At 39.9% G+C, this 21,140-nt stretch overlaps 1 protein-coding gene across 27 annotated transcripts in view; it reads right to left on the bottom strand.

Moving 5' to 3' along the window:
* Nucleotides 1-21,140, bottom strand: part of TNIP1 (TNFAIP3 interacting protein 1) — an 80,397-nt gene that overhangs the window by 20,452 nt on the left and 38,805 nt on the right. For all 27 annotated transcript variants that reach the window (XM_087955143.1, XM_087955138.1, XM_087955148.1 and 24 more), the window contains 2 exons: nt 8,678-8,766; nt 7,990-8,061 (listed from right to left, as the gene is read on the bottom strand). In XM_087955143.1, coding sequence (XP_087811269.1) covers nt 7,990-8,061; nt 8,678-8,766 — 161 coding nt within the window. The remainder of the gene's footprint in view (nt 1-7,989; nt 8,062-8,677; nt 8,767-21,140) is intronic.

Below are 21,140 nucleotides of genomic sequence, written 5' to 3'. Positions count from 1 at the left end.
TAGCTACATTATAAAACAATGCAAAGAGTATTTAGACACTCTGTTGCTATGGAAATAAAAGTCTTTAACCATTTTTGTGTCATTGCCAAGCACTTGATAAGTATTTTATTACAGATGCTTTTTATGGTTTTAGCCTGTGAGATTCCAAAAATACCATGCTAAAATCCAAGGTCTTTCTCTGCTTTACATTTAATTGTGGATATAAACATGCTCTAGCAATTTCATTTTCTAAAAGGAGACCTTTGGGATCTTTAGCTCATCCCCAGTACGTGAGTGGAAGAGGATTGAATCCTTTTTAGCTCTACTGATATTAAAGTAAGCTTTCCTCATTATCCTAACGTTGCCAATGACACCCTCAAGCTAAAACAAGCTATCAATATTTGTCATCTAGTAACATCAAAAAGAGTGGCTAGAGAAGGGAGGTGTAAGTCAGCAACATATATGCCAGTATTATTTGTGCTGATTTAAAGTTCAACTCTAGATGCCTCAGACTGGTATATTGTTATACAGGAATTGGGTACATCTAGTCTAGTGAAAAGAAGGACTACGGGTGATATTATAGCAGTGTTCCATTATTTGAGGGGCTACCACAAAGAAGACAGGGTGAACCTATTTTTCCAAAGCACCAGAAGGCAAGACAAGAAGCAATGGATGAAAACTAATCAAAGATGGAAGCAACCTAGAATTAAGGAGAAATTTCCTAGCAGTGAGAACAATTAACCAGTGGAATGGCTTGCCTTCAGAAGTGGTGGGTGCTCCATCACTGGAGGCTTTTAAGAAGAGATTGGACAGCCATTTGTCTGGAATAGCATAGGGGGTCTTAGCTTGGGCGGGGGTATGTGTGTGGACTAGAACAGCAGTTGCCAACTGGTGGGCTGTGGTCCACTGGTGGTCCGCAAGAAAATTTTGGTGGTCCACAGAGAAATGTCACCCCAGAGCACCCCCAAAGCAATTAATCCAGGCTGTGCGGGAACACAAGGCTGGGCCGGCCTCATGGCCCGCGGGAACTTTCCCTGCCCACTCACTCCTTACTTGGCAAACTTGCCTACTAAGTTGCTATTTTTCCTTTTTTTCCCCCTAACCATCAGCTGTTCTGTTGTGCCGGGAGATTTAGATTAGCTAGAAAGCAGGAAATCGATGGATATCTTGCTTTCTAGCTAATCTTTAGATCTTCAGCTCTGCTTTTGAGAAGAGCCGAATCTTCCTTAGGACTGAAGCAGTGCAGATTCAGCTAGCTGATGGCAGAAAGATAGATCTCTGAATGAATCTGTGATTCTGTGAGCAACTCAGTCTGCCTGCCTGCTTTGCCTGATTTTGGGTAAAAGTTGCTCTTTTTATAAAAAATTCAATATTTATATAAATATTGATAATATTTACATACAAGCCATGCCCAGCCAGTCACATGACCACCAGCCACACCCACAAATTAGGCCATGCCCACAGAACCGGTTGTTAAGAAATTTGAATCCCATCCCTGCCTGTGTGTGTGTGTGTGTGTGTGTGTGTGAGAGAGAGAGAGAGAGAGAGAGAGAGAGAGAGAGAGAGAGAGAGAGAGGGAGGTTAGATCAGATCTATCTATCTTTCTCTCCTACCAATGTCAGCAAGCCATGGTCAGTCAAAATTCATATTAGTGGTCCCCGGGATTTAAAATTATGAGTTTGGTGGTCCTTGAGGTCCAAAAGGTTGCCGACCCCTGGACCAGAAGACTTCCAAAATCCCTTCCAAGTCTTTCATCTGTTAAATTCAGATGAAAATTTCCTAGAATGTATATTCACAATTAATTTCAACAAAGTTTGTTGTGTAAGTCACCTTTGGTAAGATGAGCAGTTATATAACTTTGATTAATAAATAAACAAAGCCCCACCCACCCTTTCAACAACACACTATCCCTTTGGACACTTATTATAGCAATCCTTTGCACTTGCCAATGCTCCAGAAAATCTTACTGCAACAAAAAAGTTGAGTATTTTTTGAAAAAATCTAAAAGAATCATTTTTCACCTCTTCTAAATACTTCTAATATTTCCACATGAATTATTCACATACATTTCCAAACATTAAAAATCTAATGCCGTTTTTAAAAATTGCATTGGTATCTAACCTTGCTTCCTGTTCCAGAATCTGGGAGTTCCTTTTTTAAAATGTCAGAATGGTGAAATATTTACTCATGAGGACTCCACTGTGATTTAAAATACACATACTGTAGATGTGTGTGTGTGCGTACACACTATGTAGCTACGCATAAACAAACTCTGCTTGTTTTATGGAATTATATAACATAAGGGTGGATCACGGCATTCCACCATTAAGGTTATTACAATAATTAATTATATAATTGTTTGTAATAATTAATAAAGCTATGTGTCTGCCTGGCATTTATTATGTGTTTGCCTCTGGATCAGGAGCTGTGCAGTCATTACCAAATGTCCAGCTAAGGGCCAGTTTGCTTAAGAAGTATCTGAGAAAAGTTCCTTTGTCCATTTCTACCCCAGCCAACAAAAAAAACAAAAAACACTTCAGCAAGTTTGGAAATGCAATCTCCTGATTATGTCTGACAGGCCTACAATAGCTCTTTACCCCACTTAGTAACACCAAAGTTGATTTCTTGCCAGTTCCATACCACTCCAGATTTTGAAAAAGTGGCTACGTTTTATTTTTATATTAATATAGTTACTTCTTTAAACCTTCTGCTTGATTAGCCTCGCCTATGCTGGCCCAGTAGCAATGCATGAAGAGGCTTGCTCTGTGTTAGCTTATTAAAAAGAACAGGCCAGGAGTTCCCCCTTCCTCTGCTTAAGAGCCCTGAAAAAGTCACAAGCAATACCAAGTAAATGGGACTCAACTTTGAGAGCAAAAAATGAGACGTCTGGCAGATAAAGAACTTGTAACTATTAAGAAAGAGTTACGATCAATTATATCCAAGGAATCCTCTCATATTTTAGAATGTAAACATCAGAAGGTTGGTTAGGATTTGGGGTGGGTGGGGTGTTTGCTGGTATCCTAATAGCTCCTTGAAGGAAGAAAAGTTGTTCTGTTTACATACAGGACTGAGAACCATCAGAGGGCTCTGCTGGGTGGCTTTCTCCTCCAAAAATCCACAGCCCAATTGTTTCAGAGGAGCCCTGCGCCTTCCCAAGCACAGGAGGAGACTATAATCATGCTGAGGATTATGCTGAGGATTATGAGCATGGTATGCCCTCATATGTTGCTTTGGAAGAAACACGTGGGACATTTCCAAATTATTATTTAAGACACTAATCTTCTATCCCAGCCTAAAAATATTACTGGTAGAAAATTGGCTATCCAAAGCGATGGCCCTGACTTTCATTCACTGCAACAATCATCAAAACCACACAGATTGCTTTTGTCTTCTAGCTTTATCATATCCTATTTCAACACACTGCTATTTTGCCATTTACAAATCAGGGCACTGTGGTATGGATGGTGCCATGCTTCAGATCTCAAGTTGAAAAGTTGTAAGTGTAGGTAAGCAATTTAAGGCGTGTCAAATTTTTCCACTTTCAATTTCCAAACATTAGGGGTGCTCAAAAGTTATGACATACCTTGGGGATTGTAAAGGTATTTTGGTTACTTTAATATGATTTAGATGTGCTTGGTAAAAAAAACTACATAAATACCATAACTTTTTAACATTTTGTTTTATTTAGCATGCTGTACCTCTCAGGGCCTTCGACAAGAAGCTACAAGTTTTCCTGGCCTTGCAAAACAGCAGGGCAATTCCTGGAAAAATATTTAATTGAATTAAGGAGGCACTCATATTTGCTATAAACTTGCATCAATTGCATGACGTTTACCTTCTCAATTTCTCTGTCTGATTGAAGATGATGGACAGAGCTAAGGGAGATTTATGTCTAAGAGCTAAAATCCAGCTTTCCAAAAACAAATTATGAACCACATATTTCTGCCAGCAATGAAATGCTTGGACAAATCATGGTACCAGAAAACTTGTTGAATAAGGGGGAAGCCATTAGATGGAATGAACTGAGCTATCTTAGAAAAAAGGGCAGCTTTCACCAAAATAGCATCCACATTCTACTGCCTGGACAATTTCCCTGCAGTTTTCTGGGGAAGATTTTTATAAATAATTTGCCATTGCCTTCTTCCTAAGTCTGAGAAAAAGGTCCAAAGTCATGCAGCAGCCAGGATTAGAATGCCCATCTTGCAGTCTCTAGCCTTGAGCCTTAACCACGATACCAAACATGTACTTCGCATATGTAAATTTGATATGTAGTCTAAGGAAACTTTGTCCCCAGCTCCCTGTGTAGAAGGGAGGGAATGCAACAAGCTAGCTGGCTTGTTCACAACAAGTTTTCCAGAACAAGTGCAGCAAAGAATATAGGCCTTGACATCTGCCTGACTCCCTATTTCAGGGTCAGAATCTCATTTTAAAGGAAACTCCTTGGTAAATGTAGTTAGCGATATCATTAGTGCTGCAAAATTAAAATCAAATTTATAGTTACAACTGGTAAAGCAGAAGAAACGATGTACATTCTGGATACTGCTGCAGAGAGGGGTCCCCAAAACAGAATATATTTTAATCTACCAGATTTCAATTTACATTATTTTTGTGGAAATACAGTTGTGCTAATAATCTAACAAAGGGAGATAAAGATGCAGATCTCTGGCTTAGTGTAGAAGATAAAATTACAAAGATGTTTAGTGTTAGAAGCAGGATCTTCAAAAAAAATATGAATAGTTCAAATGTGGAATTTCTAAAAAAAAAAAAATTAAAAATATAATTTCTAAATGCCAATGACGCGGTGACCAATTTCATCCACATTTCGATTTATATTACTTCCTGCAACAAGCAGCAAAAATAGTTAGATATTTATACCCTTTCACGCAAATCCAGTTATATACTCTCCAAGACCCAATATAATAAAAAACTATGTTTTCTGGGGTTGTCCAAAGAGTGTAAAAGTAGGAAGAAATAGATAGCAATCCCTAATAGTTACAGAATTCAGAAGTCCCAATTTTTTTTTTCTCAACAAAGAGAAACCACCGGTGGAAATGGAGGGGAAGATACAACTTTCCTGAGAGTTCTCATCCATAAACTCTTTCCAAGCAAACTAATTTTGTCCCTGGCCCTGGGGACTTCTGTTTTTCAGGAAACAGAGCTCTAGGAAACCAATTGACAGTAGCCACAAAATTGGAGACGGGGGCAGAGTCTGTACTTCTTCCTTTCAAAACATGAGACTAGGCCAGGGGTCCCCAAACTTGTGGACTTCAACTCCCAGCTACAGAAAAGTTGCTGTCTTTGCAGGTGGTGAGAAGGGGAGATTCAATGCACTCTGTGATGAGCCTTGGTCAGAAGAGTTGACCGGCCAGAGTCTCAGCTCTACAGGTCTCGAGTACTTGGCTTGCAAAAGGCCATTTCCTCCCACAAGTGCAAAGCTGATGCTTCAGGCATAAGGCAGATCATTAGACCAAATACAAATCTGACTTGAAATCAGCCCAAAGGAAAACCCTCCACTCTTAGAAATAGATGTGTGCAAAAAAAAAAGGGGGTGGGGGAACCATATGGAAATTAGGATGAGAAAATGCATATAGATTGCAGGTATCTAATTCTTATTTTAACATAGAGCGGGAGGGGAAACTTCTTAAGGACAAGATTTGTATAGCAGTGGAATAGTCTACTATGGAAGCTGTGGGTTCTCATCTCTGGAGGTTTTTAAGAAGAGCTAGACCAGTCACTTCTCAAGACTGGATTAACTGGCTTCCCTGTGGACTGCAGAGGGATGAACTGGAGCTGGGGTGTCAAACTCGCTTTCATTGAGGGCCACTTGAGGGTTTTGTTTGACATCGGGGGGCAGGAGGGGTACGGCTTCCTTGAGTTCCATTTTTGCTGGCAGAGGGTCAGAGGGGGCCATCACGGCCAAAAACAGAGCCCGGGCAGGCAGCACATGCCCCTCCCGAGCTCCATTTTTCCTGACAGAGGGCTGCAGGAGGCTGTCGCAGCTGAAAACAGAGCCTGGGAGGGCTGCATGCAGCCCTCCCAAGCTCCATTTTCACTGGCAGAGGCACCGCGGGCCGGTCCTTCACTGTTTCCAAGGCAGCCCTGTGGGCCATATCTAAGCACCCCATGGGCCGGTTCTGGCCCCCGGGACTTGAGTTTGACACCCCTGAACTGGAGGGTCTTTGAGACCAATTCCAACCCCGCAGATCTATCACTCTGTGTGCAATTCACATTGAGAAAGGAAGGAAGTAAATATGCCAGGATTTTTCACAGTCAGGGAAAGTGGTTGCTGATATTTCTGCCATGGCAGCAGAAGCAAAAACAACAGTGAACTTGTGAACCAATTCCATTGGTTTTTGGAATTGATACAGAAACTGTATCATCTAAGCTAACTGGTCCGGTTGGGCTGCAACTTGAGTTCTGATACTGGAGCAAGGAACTGGTTAACTGGTTCGTGTTTATGGAGCTAAAACAGGATCTGCAGGCATTGTTCAGTTTTGAGTGTTGAAGCAGAAGCTTTCCTCCCATAGTGTTGGGAAGAGAAGGAGGCACATCATGCTGTCAGACTTCATCCCAGGTATGACAGAGAATCTCAACTCTCCAGAGACTCAGCTCCTCAGTCAGGAAAACAAGCATTATGGATATAGTGGAAGCTTATGGAGAATGCAGAAAAATAAAGCCCTATACTGATGGCTCCAGAGTTTAAATTCTTGGTCTGGTCTTCCTGCTTTTTCAAGTCAATAATTTTTTGGCAGTTTTTCCAGCGCATAATGAGCATGATCTGCTTATTGTTGACATAAGCTGATTTAAGCAACACTGGTTCTTGCGCCACCTTTTTTCAAGAGAAGCTTTATGCTCTATGCCTGTGATATTGCCTGCCATTCTGCTAGCTGATTGCCTAAGCTTGTAACTATATATTGGTACCGAAGACAAGGAAATAGCTGACCTGCTAGCAGCTTTGCATATTTAAGTAAGAAAGGAGAGAAAAAACCCTCTTGACAATATCACCTTTAGATTATTTTTCTTACACTATGTTCTAACAGTTTCTGTGCATCTGTTCTGGGAAAGGGCCAAGTGAAGAAATGCTTTGGCACACAACAATAGCAATAGCACTTAGACTTATATAGCAATTCATAATGTTTTACAACACTCTCTGGGTGGTTTACAGAGCCAGAATGTTGCCTCCCACCAATCTGGGTCCTCATTTTATTGACTTTGGAAGGATGGAAGGCTGAGTCAATCTTGACCCAGTCAGGACTGAACTCCAAACTGTGGGCCGAGTTTGTCTGCAATACTGCATTTCAACCACTGAGCCACCAGGGCTCTTTATGCATGATTTGTATAGATGTGTGCTTTTGGGGGGCAAGAAAATATCAATTAAAGTTATGAGCAGCTGATGGTTCTAGACAGAAAAAGCCAGCTCCTTGGAGACAGAGCATACAGGCAATCACACAAACTAAAGCAGCAATGAGTAAAGCAACCGAGCACAGAATGTATAAATGGACTATATCTCCCACTTCTACAATTCGTAAGATCACTCTCCTTCTCCCTTAAACTGAAGAATCTCCTTCCTTGTTATTACCCTTTGTCCACCATGAAGAAAAGAAAAAAAGAATGGGAATATAGGTATCTTTTCCTCCAATGATCAAAAAGCACCTGGGCAGTATTTTGAATCTTAACAACGGGTTACAGAGGAACACTTTCTCTTTTTCACACACATACACTTATGCACATATGCACCTATTGTCTCTAGACAGGATGCCTGACACTGTTAAATGTTAAGACTATTAAGCTCATTAAGAATGAGCACAACCTTTTTCTACAAGATGCTACATGGTGCAATACACTTAAGTATTCGGTTATATATATATTTTTTAAAAAAGTAATCAATCAGTCAAGTCCAGGTAGATGTCAAAGTTACCCTGTTTTCTGTTAATTGCTCCATAACTACCTGTCCCTATTTTCATTTCTAACATTGCACAAGGAAGTTTTGAGAAATGTTTCACTACTTACAGATTTCCTACTGCTCTCTTGGGAGGACCCCTTATCTTCATTGTCAACAATTTCAAATTCAGATGAAGATCCCTTAAAAGAGAGAGACAGAGGGGAAGAAAACACATTTAAATGCTTTGCTTTGCTTTTCATTATGCTAACCGATGGTTAGATAGCCTTCAAACAGACAACAAAAACAGCAACCTACAACAAAATATTGTAGTATAGCTTTACCTGTTAACCAGAGAGTTTCTCTTAAAGGGGTCCAGTCAGGTAGTCACACACTGTACCAGGATATAGGAAAGGCTTAGCTACCCGATCTGCCCACCCTGTGCTTTTTTCAAATAACTATCAACAACTCTGGAAGACTGAGATTTTGGGGTAGGTAGTTTTATATATATTTCTGTAAGCCTCATGCCTCTGCTAAAGGTCCTTTATAAGCACTGCTCTGGCCACTTAGAGTCCATTTCAAATCAGAATAACAGAAGTTGTGTGGCATCTAATTCAAAGCGAAATAAATAAATTGCCCTAATCCTGCCAGCTATGGACACTGAAGTTACTATTAACTGCTATATCTTCACTGCATTCTAGCAGACCAACTCACCGCATCCCCAAATAAATTGGGGCATCAACTACTACTGATATGTACACCTAACCATTTAGTTCATTTGTGTTTATAGCTATAAAAATATCAAGACTGATTTCTTACACTGGGAGATGGCTTCTGCGCTGCTTTTTCTAGGCTCTTCTCACCCTCAACTGGAAGATTGGAGGACGGGCAAAGTTCTGGAATCCCACCTGTAACAAGAGTGAATTAGTGAGTCTAAGAGTCCTGATTCTGTGGGCAGAAATAAGTACAAATGAGAAGAAAAATAAAGAGGGTGGGTGGGTGGGAGAAGAAGGAGATTAAATAGATATTTGGACAGAATGAAAAAGCCATGCCCTGCAGTTGCAGGAAATAGATTCTGAGGTATCACAGCAAACAACCATTATTTGCACAACCAATTCCTTGTTTAAGAAAACCCCAGTCAAGATATGCCAACAAGTCTAAAGTCCTCTTCACCTTCTTTTTAAGAGGTTCTAAGAAGCCCTAAGGACTAACAAAAATCCACATGTCAAATTATCTTCCCATATGGTGTAAGTGGCTGGTCTCTAGGGCAACACTTGTGTGCGATGCAAATGTATATAAATGACATTTGATCAAAGTCAGCTGGAATTTCCCTCCTTTCCTCCTGAGCTTAGCACACTGTAATATTGAAAGATCAAAATTATTCCTCGGCTTTTCCATTTGTTCTTAATTTATTTTTTCAAAAGGAAATAATTATCATGGTTTAAAACCCTTTTACGTATTTTAAAAGTTACTTAAAATACAAGTATGTACGCTCTATTGAAATAAATTGTGCACTAATTATTACATTTTCTAAGATTAAGAGAGGCTTCCCTGCAAGCCTTCTCATTTGGCTCTATCATTTTAGTCATGCATTTTAGCCTTTAAGCAATACTTCCATCAAATCTCTATCTCACTATGGTCTTCCTAGAGGTCTGGTTTCAGTTATTTTGATGCTCAAGGCAGAAAATTGTAAATTACATCTCCAACAGTTATTAAAAGTGCTCAACCATGTAAGATATGTTTCCTTTAATCCCATGACAAAACAATGTGGATGCTTGACTGGTTTTGTTTTTTAAAGAAAATATAGGCTTGGGTTTATAGCATTCTCTGATACAATGTTTAACAAAGTTAAACCATTAGGGACCACTCCCTCAACTGTAAAATGTTTAACTATTGTAAGCAAAAAAAACACCACAGTGTGCCTTATATAAAATAAAAACTGTTTTTATTTTATATAAGGCACATACATAGTACTGTCATCACCATATGAACAGTTCACATATTGAACAAAAGGAGGATATTTCCTATGGGATGAGGGCTTACATAAGGATTTGATTTTCTACCAGAAGCTAGAGATTATTTCAATCCATACATTTAGTTATGTTTCCTAATGCATACGGAACCTTTCCCAACCACTTGATCTTTCAGCTGTGGTTTCCTCAGATGAGATTTTCCTAACCTTTAGTCAGTCTCTCACAACTAAGGATAATTTACGCACAGCAATTTTTCACTAGCTCCACTTCCTCCTGCTACAGTTAGCTCCTTGGATAAAGGTTTCAAATATTGCTAGAAATGTCCTTTGGCCAGATCTCCCTCTTCAACTTTCCCTTACAACCTTAAAGAGCGGCTTCATATTCTGTTCAGGCTCTAGTGCCTATCTTCAGGTCACCTCCCAGGAGGTTTCTCTTAGATTCAGAAGGCTGCTCTCACCTCCATTCTGAACTCTATTCCTTCCAGCTTTCAACTTTATTCCTCCAATTGGTTGTCATCAGCTGACTTTTCCCTGTCCATTCCTGGGTTTGACACCTGAGTGCTCCACAACAAGATGAGCTCTCCTTACTTGACTAATCAAGAAGAGAAGCAACCTAAGAACTAAGGAGAAATTTCCTAACAATGAGAATGATTGATCAGTGGAATGGCTTGCCTTCAGAAGTTGTGGATGCTCCATCACTGGAGGCTTGTAAGGAGAGACTGGACAACCACTTGTCTGGGAATGGTAGGGTCTCCTGCTTTGAGTAGAGGGTTGGACTAGAAGACTTCCAAGGTCCCTTCCAACTCTGCTATTCTGTTACTTGCCCCAGCTTCTGCCTACCTAGCAATTCAAAAGCATGCAAATGCGAATAGATAAATAGGTACCATTTCAGTGGGAAGGTAACAGTGTTCCGTGCACCTCAGCAGTAGTCATGCTGATCACAGGACCACGTAAATGTCTTCAGACAACGCTGGCTGTCTTAGTTAAGAAACAGAAATGAGCACTGCCCCCTAGTGTCAGGAATGTCTGGACAGGGGAAACCTTTACCTTTATATTTATAAACCTGGTTTTTGACTTAGTTATGGTTTCTACAGGAATTACAGTGACTCAAGCCCAATATGTAGCAAAAGAGGCTTCCACTCTCAAAAGAAAAATATTACAATACATAAACCAGTAATATCTCAGTAATATAATTCTCTGCCAAGTTTCAGGATTTCCAAAAGAGAGGTCAAACAGGCCATCCGCATTCGGATTGAACAGCCCTCTCTCAACTGAGGGGAGGGATATGATACCACTTATCTCCTGTTTACAACGCAGTCCTTTCAGCAGTTCCAAGAAAGTTCCACACTATTAAAGTGACCCTTAAGGCACAGATGAACCTCCAAGTTGCCTCAACACCTCTCAGAACGAGTGCTAATAACCAGATGATTGCAAGGAATATAAAATCTTTCCATTCTCCTCCATTCAATCACAATTGAAGAAACTTCTTGGATGAGAAGCTAAACTTCTTCAAGAAAAAAAAAATACCAAAGTCTAAGTTGCCTTTTGAAAAAGCACCTTTGGGACAACTATGACCTGAATGACTGAGAATCTCCACAGACGTTCAGAATTTCCAAATGAAAAAAAGTAACATAAATTTTCATATATGGGGAGGGAGAAAAACAAAATACTGTAGAAGCGGGGGTGGGGGGAGGGAATCACATTTTGAATATTAATTCGTCTGGACTGATTGTAGTGTTTAATATAAATTCTCAGCCTGTTCTTCCAGCCTTTTCAGTGAATTTTTGATGGTTCTGAGAATAAATTGTAATTTTAATGTAAAAGTTGAAGAGGAACTGTATGTAATACAGTTGGAAGATTCAGAATAGGAACCTGCAACGATGCAGAACAATGACTAATAGACTTCTGTACAGAAAATAGGATGTATGTCCCTTAATACATTACTTTTCAACAACAAAAGACAGCTTTTAACCTGGACATCTCCAAATGGGCAACATTATAACCAACAGAATGTATCTTATGTAACAACAGATGGAAAATATCTATACTGAATGGTAGAATATGTTGAGCGCGGACTGTGAATTAGATCATCCACTACTAGTCATAGAAATACACCAGTCTGAAAAACACTAGAGAAGACCCTGGCATACATATTTCAAACCCATTCAGAAGAATATAAGATTGAGATGAGAAACAGATTCAAAAGGCTGCACCTAGTTGACAGAAAGCTCAAGGATTCATTGGAGTTAGTTAAAATGTTTGTAAAAAAGAACGCTAAAAATAAATATTAAAAGCCAGAAGAAGACAAATAACGCACTGGCTATCACACAAGGCCATAGCAATGACTAAAGAAAGAAGGCAAATGGCAAAGCAGATCTAGAGAAAGTAGAGTACTTAATATAAGCTACCAGTGACAGGTGAGAAGAAATAACGATGTATATACAAATTCAGAATATAGACAAATACAATAAAATAATAGAAGGGGAAGAACAAGGGATCTACTTAAGAAAATCAGAAAAAAATCAGAGTCATAAGGAACATCAAATGGATTAATGATGGAACATAATATGAAAAAGTTGGAAGAAATACCCAGAAAATCTGTACAAAATGATCAACTAAGATGGCAATATATTAGAGAAAGAAGAATGTGAGGAGGAAACAATGGTGCTTGAGGAGGAAATGCAATGGAATATGAAACAACTGGCAAATTGGAAAGCCTCAGGGATGGATCCCCACAGAGCTCTTGAAGAAAGCTGGTGTGGAAACATTAAAGATCACAGCAAACCTCTGCTAACAAATATGGAGAAAAGCACCATGGACCAAAGACTGGAAAAGATTCAAATCCTTAAAAAGGGAGTTTTATCTCCTAATTAGAGCATATAGATCAGGGGTGGGCAAACTACGGCCCGCGGGCCACATCCGGCCCGTTGGTCTTTTTAATCTGGCCCGCCGAAGATTGGTCCGTATGTAACCGCGGCCACTTTTCAGCTGCTTTCAGACGCGTCGAGAGGAGGCGATTGAGGCGGAGGGCGGGCGGCGGAGCGAGCAGGGTGCCTGGCGGGCTTGTCAGGCGGAGCAGGAAACGGGGGCAGGAGCCCGGGGAGCCAAGAGAGCTGAAACCTGTTGAGGTCTCGCCGCAGTCCCTTCGCGGAGAGAAGCTGCCGAGCCGGGAGGAGCGCGGATGATGCCCGGCTCGCTTCCCGCCCTCCGTCGTGACTGCGGGAGAAGGATTCCCGAGCGCTGCCCTTGTGGCCGCCACCAATGGAGCCCCGCTGATTTCGCCTGAGCCGCGTTGATTTGGAAGGGGGCACGGGAGGCGGCGCCAAAGGAGCGCTCCGGGTTCGGCCAACCGCCCGCTGAGCAGCTCCGGGCTCCCCACCACGGCCAGCAGACCTTGGGGCTGTGAACCCAGCGCCACGGGACGGCGAAGCCGAAGCGGTGGGAAGAGGCGTCGTCTGAAGCTGCAGCGCGGCTCAGATCTCTTGGTCCCGGAAATCCCCTCAGGCGCCTCGGTGGAGGGGGATTCCCCGGGACCAAGAGATCTGAGCCGCCACTGCAGCTTCGACGCGCCTCTTCCCGCCGCTCGGCTCAGGCGGAGCCCGAGCACCGCCAGCGGCGGGAGCACGAGAGCGCAACGGGGCCACAGGAAGAGCTGCGCCCCAAGGAGCGACTGGCGGCCGGAGCGGCCAGGACTGGCAGTGGTGGCGAGGGCCCGACCTGCGCGGGGCTGGGGCGGTTTTCTCCCGCGCCTGGCTTCGAGCGACCCGTCGTGCGCTCTTGGGCATCTGGCTCGCTGCGCCCTGGGCGCGCCTTTCCTCACCTCTCAGCCAGCAGCAGCAGCAGCAACAGCAGCAGCAGCTCCGCCGCCGCTTCCTTCCTCCCTAATGCCCGCTGTTGTGATGCGTATTCCTGTAGACCCGAGCACCAGCAGGCGCTTCACACCTCCCTCCACGTACGGCCTTCCCCTACGGTAAGATGGGAGAGAACAGCGGTGCCCTCAGCGTGCCGGTGCCGGGACCTCGCAGCCGGACCGAGGCACGCCGGTGGTGGACGTCCTGGCTGGGCGGAGCGGGCAGGTCCTGGGAGAGGCATGCAGATGTTTTCTGCTGAGCGGGCTTCCCAAGCACCGGGATGACTCGCGGTTTAACGGCAAAAGCCGCGCGGATGGGTGCTGGGCGGGCGGGGGGAAAGGCAGGCGAAAGCCCCCACACACACACCTCGGCAAGCGGTTTGCAGGGTTAGCCAGCAGTTTCTCGCAAGAGACTGAAGGCCGGTCTGCTCCCCCAATTAGACGTTGGTTCAAGAGGGAGGGTCAGCCCTGCTACTAATTGGTGGTTCACAGTTTATCCGTGGGCACCGGAGGAGTTATGTTTTGGGGGGTGGGCGTTTATTTTTTATCTTATAAGTGGCCAACTTGTGTAAACTGAGGGGGTACATTCATTCATACATACACACACACACACACACACACACACAGTTGTTTATTTGTAGCGGAAGAATCTGTCTGTCTATCTGTCTATCTATCTATCTATCTATCTATCTATCTATCTATCTATCTATCTATCATGGCCTTTTATAAAATTGGTTCGGCCCTCGAACGCAGATCTGATTTTCCATGTGGCCCCCGACAGAAATTAATTGCCCACCCCTGATATAGATAGAGGATCATTTTATATACAATTAATAATTATTAACTGTGTTCTAGTTAGCCTTAACAATACATGGCAGTGAGATTCTGTTGGAAATTCTGCAAAAGAGATCAAGGTCTGTTAGGGATAACATTGTTTACCCTAACTGGTTTGGGTAAAAATAATAAATAAGTTATCATGGTTTGTTGGTTAAAGTGTGTGTAACTTTAACTACAAGAATGTAATTAAGGGTGTGGTTGTAAAAGCACCATAAAAGAAGCAAGTCAATTGCAGCTCTCTCTCTCTGGCTTAATGATCCCTAATTACTGGATGGATTGATGACTGCGTTGATTGTTTGTAAGTGAACTGACACTGACTATTCAACACGGATTTTGCAAATTGAATATCCTCGACTGGACTGACTGAAATGATACATGACTAATGGACCGTTTATTTTGACTATGCTATAATTCCTAATGGAATAAACTATATTTTTGATAGCACAAGCGTATCTGCTTTTTACTGCGTGTTAACTAAAATACAAACTTATCTCACACATTTACCTGTATGCCTATCTGACTACGCTACACATTCTGTTTAGTTTGTTTTCCTTAACACTCGTTGGGGAATTCAGGCTTAACACTGGTTATGGGCCCAGAGACTGCAAAGTCAGTTTAACTAGGATAAAAAACAGGTTTATGTAAAAGTGAGATTTTGTGTTGTTACACGTTACAGTAAACAGACAGCTGTGTTTTTATTAATTATAGTTTTATATCCATATATTGAAACATGGCACAAGTCAGTCTACAAAGTTTGTCCCTTATATCCAAGCTGGATGGAACAAACTATGTTTCATGGTCTATGAAATGTAGTCTACTTCTACTGAAGAGAAGGTCTGTGGAACATAATTGAAAACCCACCAAACATAGAGGAATGGGATCCTGAAAATGAGGAAGATAGTCAAAAGATAGAAGACTTTAAACAGAAAAATGAACAAGCTCTTTGCATCATAGGACTAACACTATCTGATCAGCAACTTGTTCATATACGCGGAGAGCAAACAGCTGTTGGGTGTTGGCAAAAACTGAAGAGGATTTATGTCCGAGATAACGTTGGTGCTCACATAAATCTAACACGGAAGCTTTTCGGACGCATCTCCAAAAGAATGGTGATATGCTGAGTCATTTGAATACTATGAAAAGAATTTTTCAAGAACTGCACGAGAAGGAGCTTATTTTCTCTGAACTACACCAGGTCTACATAATTCTATCTTCATTAGACGAAAGTTTTGATGACTACGTAACTTCCCTTGAAATTTTACCTAAAGAAAGCCTAACTTTAACTGATATCACTGGCAGATTGATTGAAGAGGCCAGAAGAAGGCTTGAAAGAGATCAGTTAAGGAGGAGCAACCTCAAAAGGAAGATAATGAACCTACTGCATACGCAATTAAAAAGTGTTTTAATTGTGGAGGAAGAGGACATTTGGCAAGATTTTGTAAGAAAGCAAAACGCCAGAATGCAAGTCAGAATACTGGAAGTCATCAAAGAAAAAGAAAAAATTTTGAGTTAGCCATGTATAGTAATGGAGTTGTAAAAATAATTTATGGGTGGTTGACAGTGGAGCATCCCACTGTATAACAAATGATAACAAAAAATTTGTAAAAATGTCCATGAGTTCACAGCATATCTCATTGGCAAACGGCTGGAAAATGAAAGCAAAAGGTGAAGGTATTGCACATTGTTCTTGTATAAACGAGAACGTAAAATGTTATATGTACCTCAACTTAAATTTAATTTGTTTTCAGTTAGAATGTTGGTTAGATTAGGATACGTAGTTACCTTTAGGGAGATACTTGCTTAATTGAAAAAGAAGGTAAGAAAATTACTGCATCTTTAAGAGGTGAATTGTATGTGTTAAATGATAATGGTTTAGAGGTGGCTAACACGGTTTATGATAATAAGAAAGCTCATGATGAATGTATTCACTTGTTACACCGACGGCTAGGTCATTTAAATTTTAAAATGATTAAGAGAACTGTTCAACTATCTAAAGGAATAAGTTTGAAACCTTGTAATAAGTATTTGCAATGTTCTGCTTGCAATCAAAGCAAAAGCAAAGTTATACCGGCAAATAGAGTTGATGGATTTACTACCAAAGAGCCTTTAGAGGTAGTATTTGCTGATATAATAGGTCCTAAAAAACCAAGTGTAGGTGGTGCTAGATACATATTAAGCATAATGGACCACTATTCTAGGTATGGTTTCTGTTTTCTAATGAAGAGAAAACTGAAACATATCTAAATTTCTTTAATTGGTTAAAATTTGCATGCAGAGAGGAAAACTAAAAAGAAATTAGTAACTCTTATAACAGATAATGGTGCGGAATTTACAAATAATAAATTCCAGAGTAGACTTAGGATGGCAGGTATTCAACATAAAAGTCTGCACCATATAGGCCTCAACATAATGCCTTTATAGAGAGACGAGGCCAAACACTGCAATCAATGGGACGGACTATGTTGTCTGATTCAGGATTACCTGACAATTTGTGGGGAGAAGCTATAATGTGTGGTAATCACATATTAAATAATGTTGTTAATTCAACAACAGGTGAATTACCATTCACACTGTGGCATGGTAGGAAACCTGATTTAAGTTACATTCACACATTTGGTGCACCAGCATGGGTGCATATCCCTACACAACTCAGAAACAAAGGACAGCATAGAGCTAAAAGATTATTTTTGTTGGATATCAATCAAACCATAGATCTTATAGATTCTGGGAACCAGGTACATCTAGAGTATATTGCAGTGCTAGTGCACAATTCCTAGAACATATAGGATGGAATAGATTAGAGCAAGATTCAGATAATGATGTAATTATAGAACCTTACAAGAGGCAGAAAGAAAAGACTGGTTATAAGAAAAGTCCAATTAAAGAAGAAGTCCACGAAGAGCAAATAGAACCAGAAGAAGAGGAAATAATTGATCAAGAAGATATAGATAATCAAGAACAGAAAATAAAGGAAAGTCCACCTGTAAGTCCTGTAATACCTAGACGCACAACACGTATAACCAGACCACCCGAAAGGTATCAGGCAAATATAGTTTGCCAAGTAAATAAAGTTCCTACTAGTATAGATGAACTTAGGATGTATCCTGTAAAGGATCAGGAGAATTGGCAAAAGGCAATGGAAAAAGAGTTAAATTCATTAAAGGAAATGAAAGTATATGAAGATACCAAATTACCTCCAGGAGAAAAATCCATTGGGTGCAAATGGATATTCAAAGTAAAGACTGGAAAAAATGGGACAGTTACTTATAAGGCTAGGTTAGTAGCTCAAGGATTTAATCAAAATACATTTGATTATGATGAGGTATTTGCACCAAATTTAAAGGCTACAACTTTAAGAGCAGCTTTAGTGTGGGCAGCTAAGAAGAATTATATCGTTAACCATTTAGATGTGGAAACTGCCTATCTACATGCACCATTGCAGCATACAATATATTTGAAAAAACCAGTTGGTATAAATGATAATAAAGCAAATAGCAATGATTGTTGGAAACTCAAAAAGAGTCTATATGGATTGAAACAATCTGGCTATAAATGGAACCAATATATTGTGAAAGAAGTAAACAATATAGGGTTTAAATCTGGTTTAGCAGATCCATGTATGTTTAAAAGAGAAAATAATGGAACGGTGTCATTATTGTTATTATTTACAGATGATATTGCTTTGATTACTAAGACCAATAATGAAGCTACTGATATTATTTCATTATTAGCCAAAAAGATAAAATTAAAGCATTTAGGTGAAATTAAAAAGTATCTAGGATTGACAATTAACAAAACCAAAAATGGATTTAAGATATCTCAAGAAGATAAAATTTGCCAATTAATTAAAATGTATAAAATGGAACTTTGCAAGCCGGCAAAGACTCCAATGAGTCAGGAAGTTTGCCAAACTGATGCTCAAAGTCCCAAATTCGATAAGACCATCTATCAATCTTTGATTGGTAGCTTATCATATATAAGCAATTGGTCAAGGCCAGATATTGCTTATAGTGTTAATCAGCTGGCACGATTTAATAATGATCCACATCAATGTCACTGGCAAGCGTTAAAGAGAATTTTAAGATATCTTAAAGGAACAATGCACCATGCATTGTATCTAGAGCCAAAGGTGATTTGATTCTTAGTGCCTATGCAGATGCAAGTTTTGCAACTGACATAAACACTAGAAAATCAACATCTGGGATGGCTATATTATTTGGTAAGACACTAATAGGGTGGAGGTCAATCAGACAACAGCATATCAGCTTGTCCACGATGGAAGCAGAATTTTCATGTCTGTCATTACTATGCACTGAGTTAATTCTGTACAAACAGTTATTATTAGACATGGGTATAACTGTTAAAGATTCCATTATGTGTACGAGGACAACCAGGCAGCCATACAGTTAGCTACTAATATTGCTGTAATGACTAGATCAAAGCATACTTATTTAAGATACTTAAATGTTAGAGAATCTGTGAAAAATGGTCTAATTAAACTAGAGTACTGCATGACGGAAGAAAACATTGCAGACCAGTTTACAAAAGCTCAAGGTGTAGTAAAATTTAAAGAGAGTTGTAACAATTATGATTTAAAGGTGTAAATGGTTATATTATTATTATATTATTATTATTACCCAAAAGAGGAGAATGTTAGGGATAACATTGTTTACCCTAACTGGTTTGGGTAAAAATAATAAATAAGTTATCATGGTTTGTTGGTTAAAGTGTGTGTAACTTTAATTACAAGAATGTAATTAAGGGTGTGGTTATAAAAGCACCATAAAAAAGCAAGTCAATTGCAGCTCTCTCTCTCTCTGGCTTAATGATCCCTAATTACTGGATGGATTGATGATGCGTTTTTCCTTACTGGAACGGAGGAGAGAAAGGAGTGTTGATTTCTCAACGGAGAGAAGAGATAACATTGGACTGATTGTTTGTAAGTGAACTGACATTGACTATTCAACACGGATTTTGCAAATTGAATATCCTCGACTGGACTGACTGAAATGATACATGACTAATGGACCGTTTATTCTGACTATGCTATAATTCCTAATGGAATAAACTATATTTTTGATAGCACAAGCGTATCTGCTTTTTACTGAGTGTTAACTAAAATACAAACTTATCTCACACATTTACCTGTCTGCCTATCTGACTACGCTACACATTCTGTTTAGTTTGTTTTCCTTAACACTCGTTGGGGAATTCAGGCTTAACAAGGTCTACAAAATCCTGTATTGAGAGAGAAGTGACAATTGGAACAAGCAGGTTTCAGAAAACAAACAAACAGGGAAACATGAAACTTTATAATAATATTGACTGTTTTAATGGAACAGTAAGAAAATATCAAAAGGAGCTCTATTTCTGTTTTACTCCAAAGCTTTTCACAGTGTTAATCATTCAAGATTTAGCAGTCCTTTAAAGCAATGAGTATACCTCAATATCTTCTCCTGATAAGAAATCTCTACAATAACTAGGAAGCCACCATGCGAACAAAATCTTGAGTCAACCTGGATTGCTTTCTATCACCATACTTGTTCCATTTATATGCCGAATACAACGTATAGACTACAGTACTAGGTTAGAGTAAAAATACTCGCTGGAAGGAATATCAGTAATCTGAGAAATACCAACACTACCTTGATTGCAGAAACTGAAAAAGACCTAAGAGGATCTTCTAAAAGCAAAACAGAAGATCAAGAAAGCCAATTATGTCAACTGGAAAACAAGAAGAATTAAAGATCAACAATATATAGAAGTAGTTGACACTTAACATTTTCAAGGCTCTAGCATCGATAAAGAGAGTGGCATACAAAGGTTTTGGAGAAGAACGAGAAGGGTAAAAAGATATTAAGGAGCCTAAATAAGCTCATGAAAGCCTAGACATTTCAAGTAAGAGAAAATTAAATTGGACAACTCAATGGTATTCCCTGTTCATAGCAGTTCACTCAAAAGTCTGGTTAACCTACTGGATCACAGTATTTCATCATACAAATTAATATTGCAATGTAGAATTAATTTACAGGATAGTACATACTACGATCGGTAATGTCAAGATTCAGAAGATATCTCAATTGTTACTGATCTTATTCTGTCCCATCAGGCTCCCACTCCAAATTAATTTAACCTCAACCCTGATGACATTTTAAAGCCTTGAAGATGTGGATAAACCCCAGCGTATGGCTCTTGTACGCTGGGCAAACTAGTCATTCTGAGTTTTTTTCTGACATGGGTTTACATGGTTTGAGTTTGACTGTCTTTGGGTGTTACTATGTTATTATTGTGTTTCTGTTGCTTGCTATTATTTATACTTATTCTACTGGGTTTTCTATCTTTCTTCTCTGGACAGAGGTTTGATTGGATGATGGACAGCTACATCAATCAATCAAAAAAATAATTTGGTTTATTGCAGAAACTCAGGCGAATTCTCAACAACTCTAGAACTCTTCAGAACATGGCATAGCACCATAGAATAAAGAACATTGTAGAATTCATATATCAGACCAATTTGCACTTTCCAGATTAAGTATATGAATTAGAATGAAGTACATAATTAGAATGAATCATACAGATTTCAGATCACAGTACATTCATAGACATAAATCTTTTAAGGAAAA

Source organism: Notechis scutatus, chromosome 2 (assembly GCF_049901735.1).
Source record: "Notechis scutatus isolate UNSWTSFEM ecotype Mainland chromosome 2, rNotScu1.2, whole genome shotgun sequence".
Taxonomy (NCBI): Eukaryota; Metazoa; Chordata; class Lepidosauria; order Squamata; family Elapidae; genus Notechis; species Notechis scutatus.
Note: the sequence above shows the minus strand (reverse complement) of the source record. Positions and strands in the feature narration are given on the sequence as shown.